Source organism: Acyrthosiphon pisum, chromosome X (assembly GCF_005508785.2).
Source record: "Acyrthosiphon pisum isolate AL4f chromosome X, pea_aphid_22Mar2018_4r6ur, whole genome shotgun sequence".
NCBI classification, from domain to species: domain Eukaryota; kingdom Metazoa; phylum Arthropoda; class Insecta; order Hemiptera; family Aphididae; genus Acyrthosiphon; species Acyrthosiphon pisum.
Window position 1 is genome coordinate 116,314,245 of NC_042493.1, and position 14,111 is coordinate 116,328,355.

General features: G+C 28.4%; 1 protein-coding gene and 1 long non-coding RNA gene across 2 annotated transcripts in view; one reads left to right on the forward strand and one right to left on the reverse strand.

Annotated features, from left to right (window-relative positions):
• The first annotated feature begins 5,120 nt into the window (after positions 1 to 5,120).
• LOC100571124 lies at positions 5,121 to 6,266 on the forward strand. The gene has a single exon (XM_016801339.1). It carries the CDS (start codon positions 5,121 to 5,123, stop codon positions 6,264 to 6,266), a length of 1,146 nt encoding a protein of 381 aa, XP_016656828.1.
• A 6,036-nt stretch (positions 6,267 to 12,302) lies between these two features.
• The window catches only part of LOC107882659, a 15,904-nt gene continuing 14,095 nt past the window's right edge, over positions 12,303 to 14,111 (reverse strand). Inside the window, exon 5 of the long non-coding RNA XR_003840140.1 lies at positions 12,303 to 12,508. This is a non-coding gene — a long non-coding RNA (uncharacterized LOC107882659). The remainder of the gene's footprint in view (positions 12,509 to 14,111) is intronic.

Sequence of the window (14,111 nt, forward strand, 5' to 3'; positions counted from 1 at the left end):
TTTTGATGCAGTTTTTTTCTTAATTGAGTGATTCAAGAGGAAGGTTTATATATGTATATAACGTGCATAATATAGTAGAGAAACACTGCCCCTTTTTTGTATGTACGAGCATATCTCGAAAAGAACTCTACTTATTTCAATACGGTTTTAAATTATAAATCGGGTTATAGGTATAACTAGAATTGGATGTTGTTTGGAAATGGTTTATCCTAAGTTAAATAGCCTTAAAAAATGACTGGAACGTTTTCAATAAAAGTTATTTTAATAGATTATTACTTGAAAATTGGAAGGTGTATACAGGTTGTTTTTCAACTCATACAGGATAGCTCACACATGATTTTTTTTTTTTTGTCAATCTAAAATTTAGATTCAAAATGGTTGAAATTCGTTACATATTATAATTGGAAGAAATATGATATAAACATTTTGTATAAATATATTTATTAAAAATACAAATCTTTGGCCTAGACAACGTCGGACGGACAGCTAGTATTATAATAATATATCCATCAGCTACATATTCTATGGGTCGATCTCAATCGTCGACATCCGTCGTAGACGATTAACGGTTCTAATAATTTCTTTGGACAAAAAAAATAAGCCAACAGTTGTAGACGGACGAGTCGTTGTACAGTACCTCTACGTCTACATTAGTACATATTATTATAATATAGGTAACATGTAATTATTCGAATATATTGTTCGGGTTATTTTCATTAAATATTTCGATACTTTCAGTTGGGATCAAGACGAAGACGGGTGAAAACATAGCTGTTTCTTCGGTGGCGTACTTGCACGTACTGCGTACTACACTGCTAAATTTCAACGGAAGAGTCGACGTTTATAAGCGTAAGTGTGTTTTCATTTATTATTTTGGGACTTTAATTTACTAAATAGACTTGAATTAAACATGTATTATTGCCGAGGACAGTCTTTTAACAGGACGAGCCCGATCAGTCCAAATCTACGTTTCTAGCATAATATTTCCTTATTTTTTTTTAATTTTTATTTAAATTAATACCGTGAAGATTACTGGGCCTCACTGAGAAAAACTCGTGCTTATAGACAGATCCGTATTTAAGGGGGTCAACGGGGAAATATAACAAAATAAATACAAGTAGCCCGACGTATTTAAATATCATGAACAATACGTAGTATTATGTATACTGAACCGACGTTGTAAGATTATGCTTCCAGAACCTTGTGATCTTTCAAACGCCAACAAACTATGGAGTTTCAATTTAGGCATTATTTTAGCCATAGGTACCAACACTATTTGGTTTGAATTTCCGCAGCAAAAAAAGTAGGTACCTATTTCCTTCAATTTGTGTACATATTTTTCCAACGTTTTCTATAATATAATATATACGTAGCCACCATTTTTCATAAGCATTTACAGATCACATTTTGACAAAATTCATCAACAATTTTCAATTATGTTGTAGTTAAATATGTATTAAATGTTCAATTGTATATTTAGCTTATGCTTATAGTAAGAATAGATAAAAATCATAGTAAGATCAAAGATCATAGTAATATTATTTATGAAATTCAATTAAATATGTAATTTATTGGTTTACAGGTCGTCAAGCCCGTTCCCATTTACAACAAGGAAAGACAAACTTCTTTGACAAAAGAGTATGCAATTACCAAAAAGCTTCAGTGGCTGTTATTAAAATTCTTCAACTATCAACAATGGACATAACTGATAAAGACTTTTCAATTAGATATATTCTGGTAGACACATATTTAATTTAATTTGTGAACTTATTCTTTCTATGTTTCCCCCCCCCTCCCCACACCATCAAAAAAGTAATCAGCCACTTTATTTAGGCAAGAAAATACTATACCTATACACTGTGGAGTTATGTTTGTGAAAAAAATTATTTTGTCAATGACTAATTTAAGAAAACTTTTTTTTATAATAAAAAAAGAATAGTAGGTACCTATTTAAATCACACTATCATACTTTTAATATTTGTCGTATTCATATTATGTATTTTAAAATTTAGAAATATATAACTAATGCAGTAATGTGTTGTAAATTATTGTTATACTTGCAGCAGTTATTTGTACATACTAAAATATAAGAATGTATTACTAAGTAAGAAAAAAATAAACCATTATATAATATGAGATATAAGTATAACTGTAGCCGTATGCCTGTATAAAACAATTATTAAAACATCTTGTTTTTCATGTCTATGGACTTAAAACTAATTAATTTCCAATTTTTCTTGTGTTTATTAACTTGATCTATTTTAATATGATTTTAATGATACTAATAATCCTATAAAAGTATCTAATAAAACTTTTCATATTTATCTTATAGATAGTTTATATGTATTTCAGTATTTGATAAATTCTATGATTATTTGTATATTTTTCATAATAAATTCAATTGTTAGATTTGTTTTGTACTCTAATAATTATAGAAATAGTACATTTGTTATGATTAATAATATTAATTAAGTAGTATTTTGTATAATTTGACATTTATGTTTGCAACTACAGCAACTAATCAGAGGTCTGGTAAATATAATTTCAAATTGTAAACCAAATTTTATAGAACACGATCCATTTTCCTCTGAAATTTACCAACTACTAATTATATAAAGTATTTATTTATTTAGAAATTACATCTTCAAACATTTTTGAACATGGTGATAATAATGAAAATGTTCACACTAGGCAATTATTGTCATGTGCTTCAACCAACCAATGATGACATTCATTTTAACTTTTATAAAATTTTTATTGAGATAGAAAACTTCTTAAATGGTATAACAAAATCTATTTGAAAATATGAACTTCAAATACACTTAAAATGTATTTATTTGTTTGAATAAGTTCATTATTATGAGATAAAAAGGAGAGTTGGTTTATTATTGGTAAGCTTGGTAAATTGATGAACTTTGTATTTACATAACATTTAGTAATTGTATTACCTACCCAATTTCAATGCATTTAAGCAGTAGCACTACGCTATGCTATATTATGAGAATTTTAATTATTAAGTAAACAATTAACAATAATTTTAATTTTAACAGTTCAAAACTCACTTAAATTTTTACGTTTCACTGAAATGGAAAATCTCATAGCAACAGTACTTAACGTATTAATTGCTTCATCAAATTTCATAAAATTTCCATCCAATTTAGACATCTAGCATATTAAACAGAACATAAATTATATTCAAAATATAAATAAATATACATATAAAAAACTAATTTTAATCTGATGATAATTATTGACATTGACTCACTAGATGTTATAATGTTTCCATTTTCTCCTTGGTATTAATAAATAGTATTTGTGAAATCTGATAGAGACTCAATCAACCAATATTCGTCTCATGACAATTTTGTTCCTCTTACAATTAAATATATCGTATAGTTAATTTGTTAAAAGTGGAATTAAATAAAATGAATTAAATTTAATTTCATTACCTAATCCATAAATTCAAAACAAGCATATTCGTGTAGACAGTAATCAAGATATAAAGTTTTTCCTAACTTTCTCATGGTAAGTGTTCATGCTATTTAATGCCAACTTTTTAGGATTCATAATAATTAACAGCTTCTTCTGAGTCTGTAAGTTATTTTTGTAAAGATTTTTTATCATCTCGCACTTTTTGTCATTTCTATTATCCTACTATATAAGTATCTGAAATTTAAAATTAATTTAAAAAACAAACAATCAAACAATTTAAACTCACCATTTCATGAAATGATTTAAGTAAACTTTCTCTTTACCAATTTGTAATTTTTCTATATCATTTTGACTTTGAACTTGTTACAACACATTAGTTTCCAAAATTTGGGATTTCAATAATAGGTATCTAATAAAAATTACTTCTAAACATTATTTTTACTTTTCAACATTATTATACATAATATATAGATCTTATTGAAAATCTAACAAAACTTACTCACAGGTTCAAATGGAAGTACCATCTCATCAGTAACATTATATTTTTTACGGAATGCCAGTTTTTTTTTCAGATTATTTAAAGCTGCTTTATCATCAGGGCAATCGGTGGAAACGCTTATAATATCATTGAAACTAAGTGGTTCAAATTCGTACATAAAATATCCTAAAACATTGGTAAGTGACACTATTATTGAATTATACCTAAAGGTTTATTGTATAAAATTACTTGTACTTATAGTTTCGTGATGATTTAATATTCTCCATCTTAAGCCCTTGATATGGCATAGTTCTTTGTAGCTTATCCACTACAAACGAAAATAGTTTTGTCATTTAATTTAAAAGCCACATATTGTACGTTAGAGTGTACCCAGCAATATATTAGTCTGGCCATATATTGTGTCTGGTCGTAAAGAAGCAGCGACTAAAATTATTCCTGTAATATTATGTGTTTAGTGTTTAGTAATAATCATAAGAACTGTGATAAATGATAATATAGTGGTGTATCGCTACAGACCTCACCACTAACTTATATACCACAATATAAATTTTCGACGAGTTAAGAACGATGGTGAAAAAATATATTGGTGGAAATTAATAGTTCTATTAAAAAACCTGTTTGTTATGGCTGTAACATTTAAACTAAAGTACCTATCAGCAATACACACCTGATAGGCCGGTGAATATTGTACGCGTCGGCCGACAGTCTCGTCATGGAGGTATATTACGCGTAGTATATAAATTTGATCGAGAGAGGACGGGCGAGCAACTGGCGGTGGCTGACACGCAGATACCGCGGTTACAATGGTTATTGTAATAGGTCGCCACAACCTCTTTGACAATAACATTTCGGCCATTTTGTGGACGTCACAATTTGATCGAGTCGTTTGTGGCCGGTAGCATCATACTCTGTTGCACGATTGTCGAATTTTCAGTCACGCTCTCGAGTTGAAATTTTTTAAATTGTTTAACGTCATTATTAACGCTTTACTGTTTTAGCCCAATCCGTTAGGCGATCACACGTCGATTACCATTAATATTTTTCAGTTAATCGTTACAGTCGAGTCGGGCGATCCGTCGTTTTATCGCTACCTATTTCTTTACACAAGTCTCGAGTTCGATTTATCGTCTACTAACGGGTAGAAAGCACTCCACTGTACGATTGGTGCAGACAGCCGGACAACGGGAATATGTACGAGTTACCGAGCCTGGTAAAGACGGCGTACTACGCTTGCAACCAGATCGAGCGCGCCAACTATGACTTGTTGAGAACACAGCACGTCGATTTGCGAAGTTGTTGCGAATCGCTGTTCGAACTGTTCAAAGCCGACAGAGACACAGACGAGGACGACGGCAGGGAGACAATGTACAGCAGATCGTCATGGCGCAGCGGGTTTAAAAAGGTGTGCGAGGCGGCAGCGTTCTACGGACACATCGATTGCCTGAGACTCGCTCGTGCGATCGGCGTCCCTTGGGAAGGCCGTTTCAGTTATATCACTCAACATATCATTGATACCATGAGCTTAGGTTCGGCGTGCGAAATGGCTGCGGTATCGGGCAATCTGGACTGTCTACGGTATGCACGGGACAACGGCTGCCCGTGGGACGAAAATACGTGTGCCTATGCCGCGTTGAACGGTCACATAGACTGTTTACGGTATGCACGTGACAACGGGTGTCCCTGGGACGAAAACACGTGCCGATACTCGGCGTTGAACGGTCACATGAATTGTCTCGTCTATGCACGGGACAACGGCTGCCCATGGGACGAAATGACGTGCGCCGATGCCGCGAAAAACGGCCACATGGACTCTTTACGGTATGCACGGGACAACAACTGCCCGTGGGACGAAATGACGTGTGCCTATGCCGCGTTGAACGGTCACATAGACTGTTTACAGTATGCACGTGACAACGGGTGTCCCTGGGACGAAGACACATGCCGAAACTCGGCGACAAACGGTCACATGAATTGTCTCGTCTATGCACGGGACAACGGCTGCCCGTGGGACGAGGATACATGTTTCAATGCCGCGTTTTATGGTCACGTAGACTGTCTCGTGTACGCACGGGAAAACGGCTGCCCGTGGGACGTGGATACGTGTGCCGTTGCCGCGTTGAACGGTCACATGAATTGTCTCGTCTATGCACGGGACAACGGCTGCCCGTGGGGCGAGGATACGTGTTCCAGTGCCGCGTTCCATGGTAACTTGCACTGTCTCGTCTTTGCACGAGAGAATGGGTGTCCATGGGACGAGTGGACGTGTATCGTCGCCTCGATGAACGGTCATGTAGACTGTCTCGTTTACGCAAAGACCAATGGGTGCCCGTCGTAAATGAGCGATGAAGAATACTGGTTTTTTTTTTAAATTATTGTCTTTTATTTTATATTATTATGCTTTTCATATTTATTTTAAGTTTTTATTATTAGAAAATAAGCAATTTTTGTGTATTTGAATACACATATATATATTTATATATATTTTTAAATATAAGCATTTAATAAACTTTTATTGGTCCTTGTATGCAAGTATTTTATATTTACTCTATTTCCAACAATACATCGCAACAATCAACTCGATTTGCCACCCGACAAAATATTCTAATTGTTCACAGCAAGTACAAGGAATCGGCCGAGTATTATTTTCATAATTGACACCAGTTTAAACTTTAAATACAATACATGTTTCTTTGTTTGATCAAAAAGCATGAAAAATATAATACTCGTCCCCTAATATATTTTGATAATAGCAGTTGAAAAATATTTAAAATACATATGCACAATCTTTTTTATAAATATTTAAAGTTTTAATTTCGACAAAATATATCAAACTTAAAATTTAAAATGTCGGTAAGTGGATGTCACTCTGCTGTATAGTAGGTTACAAGTGGGTAAATGTATAATGGATTGTATTAAACTTGAATTAATAAATTTAATGATATATGATAATTTGTATCCAGGATAAAAAAATAAATGGAACTATTGTAAAACCATTAGCTTCTAAAATGTTTTAGTAGTTAAAAATGTATATTATTATATTATTATTATAATTTATATATTAATAACAACAATTTAAATATAATATACAGTATCAAGGATGCAAAACCGTCTCCCTATTAAAAATTCCTGGGCACGTCACTGTATAGGTACCGTATACTGTATAGGTAGTACATTTTTAAATATTTTAAATACAATTTAAGACCTTTTGAGCGATTATCAGACCATTAGAATAATTTTTTAATTTTCTTAACATTATTGGTGGTGGGGGCTGCAGCCACTGACTACATTAAATGCTGCAAGCATATTAATAATTTACAACACATTATTACGTTAGTCATATTTTTCTAAATTTTAAAATACATATAAACTATCAATACGACAAATATGAAAAGAATGATACTATAATTTATAATGATTTTAAATGGATACCTACATTTTTTTAGCTATAGTTTATTTTGGTTAAATAAAGTAACTAATTACTTTCTGATGGGTGGTGGGGGAAACATAGGAAAAATAAATACACAAATTAGAGGAAATAGGTACAATTCTTTTTTATAAGCACTAAAGTTCAAATATTGACAAAATACGTAAAAATAACGAAAATTTGCAAATTATTTTTAGTTAGAAATTCATGAAAATTTTCTTTTTAAATCTAAGAAATGAAAATCTAATACAAGATTCCTCATAAGTTCGTCTAACTATTTTAAAAAAAAAATATCTACAAGCAAGTCAAATTAAATTTTTATGAGCGTTTGAAATTCATATTTTTAGAACATTTGATATTCACTCGATTTTTCACAATCTCACGTAACGAATTTCTTATACTGTTATGATTTAAAAACGAATTACTGTAGATACTTGATGACGAACCGACAATAATATTAATACGAGGTGATAATAATAATTGTTCTATTATTATAAATTTATGTAGGTAGTAGGTTACTTCTGGATACTATATGATAGTACGTGCAATGGCGTCGACAAAGTACTAGGAGAGTTTTTTGAAAGAACTTGTTTTCGATAAAGAAAATATATGGTTTAGTAATTACGCTTATAAGGGAGGGGAGTAAATAAAATTGAATGATTTAATATTAGGTTGAAAATGATTTGACATCCACTCGACTTATTGTCTGTGGTTGAATGACCGACATCACTATTCATCGCTATAATATGTATTACACCCATTCTGCAAACGTGGTCAAAAATTAACTTTGGTTACTTAAATTAAGTCAAGTCAACATTTAGAAAGCAGTAAGTTACGATTTGGTAAACGTATATTAATATTATGTTTAAATAGGTACATTTTTGTGTTCATGATCAAAAAAATAAGTGTTTACATTTATATAGCTGGATTAAAACAGAGAAATTATGAATACATTTCAGATTTTTCACATTTTGTTCATTAAATATTATTGCTGTACTAGTTAAAATATGTAGATTAAATAAAAATTGTATGAGACAACTTATAGTAATATTAAGTTTATTTAAATTATTGTTAAAAGTTCCTCCCCAAAGAGATATACCATATGAATAAAAAGATTGAACTAAAGTTAAATAATATATAATTTTTTATAGGAAATTATTAAATAGATATTATCTAGCTTCTTTAAAAATATAGAAAAATTTGAGTAATTTATTGTTAATTCAAATAATATGCTTATTCCATTTTAATTTAAAATCTAAATCTAATCCTAGATATTTTATTTCCCTTACTTTTTCAATATTAATACTCGAAGGATATAAACAATTAAAATTGGATACAATTTTCAATGAATAGACGGTTAAATTGTAATTTATAAGAATATTAGATAAATTACAATTTCAATGAATGGATGGTTAAATTGTAATTTATAAGAATATTAGATAAATTTATTTCAAAACGAATAAATTAAGGTTTACATATTTCAAATTTTAATTTTTTTTTACAGGGCCAAGAATACACTATAATTAAGACTTTATTTGATTCATTAAAAAAATTATCGATTGATTTGTCAGTAACTAATATAGCTGTGTCATCGGCAAAACTGAAAAATTCAATATTAGTATTATTTTTATTTGTTTGTATTGATAGCAAGGCTTTAACAACAAGGTCATTAGACTGCGGTAGGTTTAAGATAATTGTTTCATTTGTTTATATAAATACATTTTTATTATGTAGCTGAGTTATGTTATATTTCATACAACTATTCAATATGCTTTTAGGTACCTACCTAATGTCATCTATTTCTATACAAATAACTTGCAACTGCTGTTGCCCGACTGGCTCAACAACAAAATATCTTTTAATATACTTAGACCAAATACTAATAAGAACCTAAGAATTTAAAATTTGAATCTGAAAAAGTAAATCAAAATATTATGAACTAGCATTCAGATGCTAGTTTAAAAATAATAAGTAAATATTCAAAAGGAGAACATATTGTCCTCAATTATTACAAAATAAAATAAAAACCAATATCGACATGTATTTTAAATTTAAAATGGTTGATAATACAAATAAATTAACTTAAAAAAAATATAGCAAAACCTCGACAATTTGTCCCTAATATCTTCAACGGTTCGGGCGATGAATACGTATTAGAATTGTTTTAGTAATTTAACGTGGTAGCTAATGATTGGCCTTCACAAATAATATTAACTTACTTGACATTGTATTTAAAAATTCAACTTATTGATTGTACAAGTCATTAACAATTGAAAACTTAAATATGACTTTTGATGATATATGTAGAACAAATATTTAAGGGAAAATGTACTACACCAGTTAGGAAATGTACGTTAAGAAAAAAATTACAAAATTAAAAATTAAAATCAACAGAAACAATGTTGGAATTCTTAGCAGATTTTTTATATTTGACTAGTCAAACTAATTGTACCATTCCTGAGACAGAGATGATTGATTTAATGTTAGAAGCCATAAAATCAGAATAATATTATGAATAATGGCACATTAGACAACTTGGAAACTAATTTAGAGAAAAAAGAAAATTCAAAATTGATGAATAGTGATTTACAAAATATAAATTCTGAAGATATTGACACTTTAAAGAAAGAAAATGAAATTTTAAAATCCAAATTATGTAGTCTCAACAATGGTTATCAAAATTTTAACTAGAAAAAGATATTTAATGATAATGTGCATAAGAATAATTTTATCAGGTTACGGGTATTGAACTAGCGAATTCACTATACTCTTTTCCAATTTTTTTTTATCCACAAAAAAGCAAACTACAAGGTTCAAAAAAAAAAAAATAGAAATACAGCATGGTATTTGATTATAGAAAATAAAAGAATCTTTTCCATTCAAAGTATTTTTCGACTGTCTGGTGTAAAATAAATTATTTTGATATCATATAAGCAAATATCAGAAAGCTATGGAGGAAATTATGAAAAACTTAAATTGTAGAATAAGTGTAAGTATAATTGATGATTACACAGTTTTGGAAAAACTTTTGATTACCCATTACCACTTATATTTTTTAGAATCAACTTGGAACAGATTTTAACAACATAATTTAAAATAAAAATCGCCAAAATGGCAAAATGTAGATTTGGGTACACGAAGTTAAATTTTTATTCTATGAAAAATAATTAATATCAAAGATATCCGTCCTACAGACGATGGGCTTACAGAAATCACATAGTTAAGTTCTCCGACAAACATAATTCAATTAAGTACGTAGTTAGTGGGGATTAGGAAATTATTTTCTACGTTCCTAAATCCCAAATTTTAGTAAAATCACTTATTCCCTTGAACTGAGTTAACATAGAACACTTAACACAACGTAATTTCTGAACCAAAAAGCAGGAAAGTGGGTGTCACTCTGATGTACAGTACCTTACAAGTGGGTAACTGTGATGGATGGAGTTAAATTTGAATTCAACAATATAAGATTATTGTATACAAAAAACGGTTTTTATCGAAAACGGTCTGTCAGCCTATAATATTACTTTAATGACAACATTAAGTTTTAATTTCATACTCCAGTGCAGAATATTTTATATTTCATATTAAATATTATATTTTGAACTTTTTTGAATAAATTGTTTCATAAGATTATAATATTTGATTAAAATTTTAAATCAATATTGATGCATTCTGTATGTGTGAAATAATGAAAACTGCTTGCTTTGCTATTTTTCAGTCACTGACAAAAGGGCCACTTAAAAGTTTGTAGTGAAAATATCTATAATATTTGACGATTTTAAAAAAGAATAAAAAAATTATATATACCTAATATTATATTATATTATCCACTATAAAAAACCCTAAAATATTTTCTAAATATGCTTTAGACTTTTAAGTATGCAAATAATATGATTTTTTTTTTTTCATAATAATTCAATAAAAATAAAATATAACTTAATAGTTATACAGTATACACTATCATTCCTTTGGTAGGTAGGTAACAGGTAAATTATTTAAATATAAAAAATTTAAAACAATTCATACAGAGGTATAATGATATGCGAAATGATAGTGAAATGATTATATAATGAAATATATATATATATAAAAAAACAAAATATTTGAATATAAAAAATGTGATTTACTTCATAAAATATTGTAGCTAGAAATAATCACAAATCGAGAAATTAACCATATACATGATGTTTTAGAAACAATAATAGAATCAAGGCTGGGCAAGTTAATGATTTTTTTTTAACTCAGTTAAGTTAAGATAAATATTTTTTGTTCAATTAAATTCAAAGTTAAGTTAATAAACTTAAAAATATAAATAGTGGAAAGATATTAAAATAAGTGAAAATAACTTGAATATAGTAATATAGCCTATACTTATGAGAATAGATGCATAATAATATATTATTATGTATATTATTTAAAACATGTTGTATGGCTGTATCGCCAGTATAATTTTACTGTTTGACATTTACAATTCAAAAATAAATAATTAAACTAATAGTGAAAACACTGAAAACTTATTACTGACAAACTGCAGAAGTGTAAGTGACTGAGCAAACTAGTGAGGAACAGAGGAATGACAAATATGAACTAATCCGCGCTCTAATCATATTAAAATAGATCAAGTTAATAAACAGTAGAAAAAATTAAGTTAATAATTGGAAACTAATTCCTTATATTTAAGTATGTACAAATAACTGCTGTAAGTATAAAAATAATTTATAAAACACATTGCTGCATTAATCATATATTTCTAAATTTTAAACTACATAATATGAATACGACAAATATTAAAAGTATGATATTGTAATTTATAATGATTTTAAATAGATACCTACTATTCTATTTTATTATAAAATTTAAACTAAAGTTTTCTTAAATTAGTCATTAACAAAACAATTTTATTCACAAACACAACTCCACAGTGAATAGGTATAGTTTTTTTTTTATAAAATAAAGTGACTAATTACTTTCTGATGGTTGGTGGGAGGAAAACGTTGGAAAAATATGTACACAAATTTAAGGAAATAGGTACCTATCAGAATCTACCTACTTTAAAAGTCTTCATGAATTATGTCCATTGTTGATTGTTAAAGAATTTTTGTCAAAGAAGTTTGTCTTGCCTCGTTGTAAATGGGAATGGGCTTGACGACCTGTAAACCAATAAATTATATATTTAACTCAATTTCATAAATAATATTTATTTATAATAATTTATTAATAAATTTTTTTTTTGACTAAAAGAGCTGAATATAATATGTCCACGCACACAAATATATATTATACAATGTGACCGTGAACAGGTGGGTATGTTAGCTAATAACACCCACTTGTCCACCATTTTCATGATTTCATTAAAATATTTCAAGAAAAGCGATATGTTCAATTTTGAAATATGTCAAATGAAATATTTAAAATTCAGTACACGTTAAGGGTCGGGTCATCTTTCAAGGTTATCCGTGAAAAAATGTCATGTTCATATAGTTCATCATATAGTCAACAACATTGCTATTCTTGTTCAGAATGTAATTTTAAGCTAGAACAGAAAATAATATAAACATTCATCAAAAATAATTTTAAATTATTAATCATAAATACAAATATTAGTAAAATAATGCATATTTTGAGTCTCCAAGCCAAAACGTTAATTTTTAGATAAAATTGTTTTTTGGTGTAACTCTAAAACAAATGAACGTATATACATGATATTTTCACTGGTTGTTAATATTCGCATTTACTTTACAAGATAAAATTTTTAAAATATTTTGATTTGTTTTGAACTGTTTACTGACATTTTCAGTTTCTTTTTTTTTCTATGAATGTCAATATAACTTAATTTGTTGGGTAAAAAAGCTTTGAAAATGTAATATAAGATTTCTCTATCTATCTATGTAAATAAAAATGACTGGCTGGCTGTTTTTTCAGCATTCGTAATCTTAAAAACTACCAGTCCGATTCACTTGAAATTCAATATAAAGATATTCTGCAGCCATATCTGTAGAAGGTCAGAAGGTATCTTTAGTAGTAACATCCAATATATCTTTCAGAATCAGCATGTAGTGAGATAAGTGCGTGGGTCATTGAGTGAAAACAAATATCAACTGACATTATCTTAAACATACGATAAAAATTATGAAAATTATATGGTTAATAAATAGTTTAGATTATGAATCGATTTAAGATAATATAATAGGTATCTTAAATTGTGGTTTATGATTACTAATTACTAAGGATAATAGTATATTTTAATAGGTTCGAATAATATGGAGCATATTGTGATTTTAAAATTATAATTATTATTATAAATTCATTAACATATTATAATAATTTTAAAAACTATCCACGCATCACAAGAAATAAACTAAATAATACATACATTTTATGTTTTAAGTAAACCCTTTAATCTATGATAAATACTATTATCTTTAGTTAAACAAAAAGTTTATTATGCCAGAAATTTCTAATTTTAATTTCAATTTCTAATTAAATGATGACATTCATTTTAACTTTTATAAAATTTTTATTGAGATAGAATACTTCTTAAATGGTATAACAAAATCTATTTGAAAATATGAACTTCAAATACACTTAAAATGTATTTATTTGTTTGAATAAGTTCATTATTATGAGATAAAAAGGAGAGTTGGTTTATTATTGGTAAGCTTGTAAATTGATGAACTTTGTAATTACATAACATTTAGTAATTGTATTACCTACCCAATTTCAATGCATTTAAGCAGTAGCACTACGCTATGC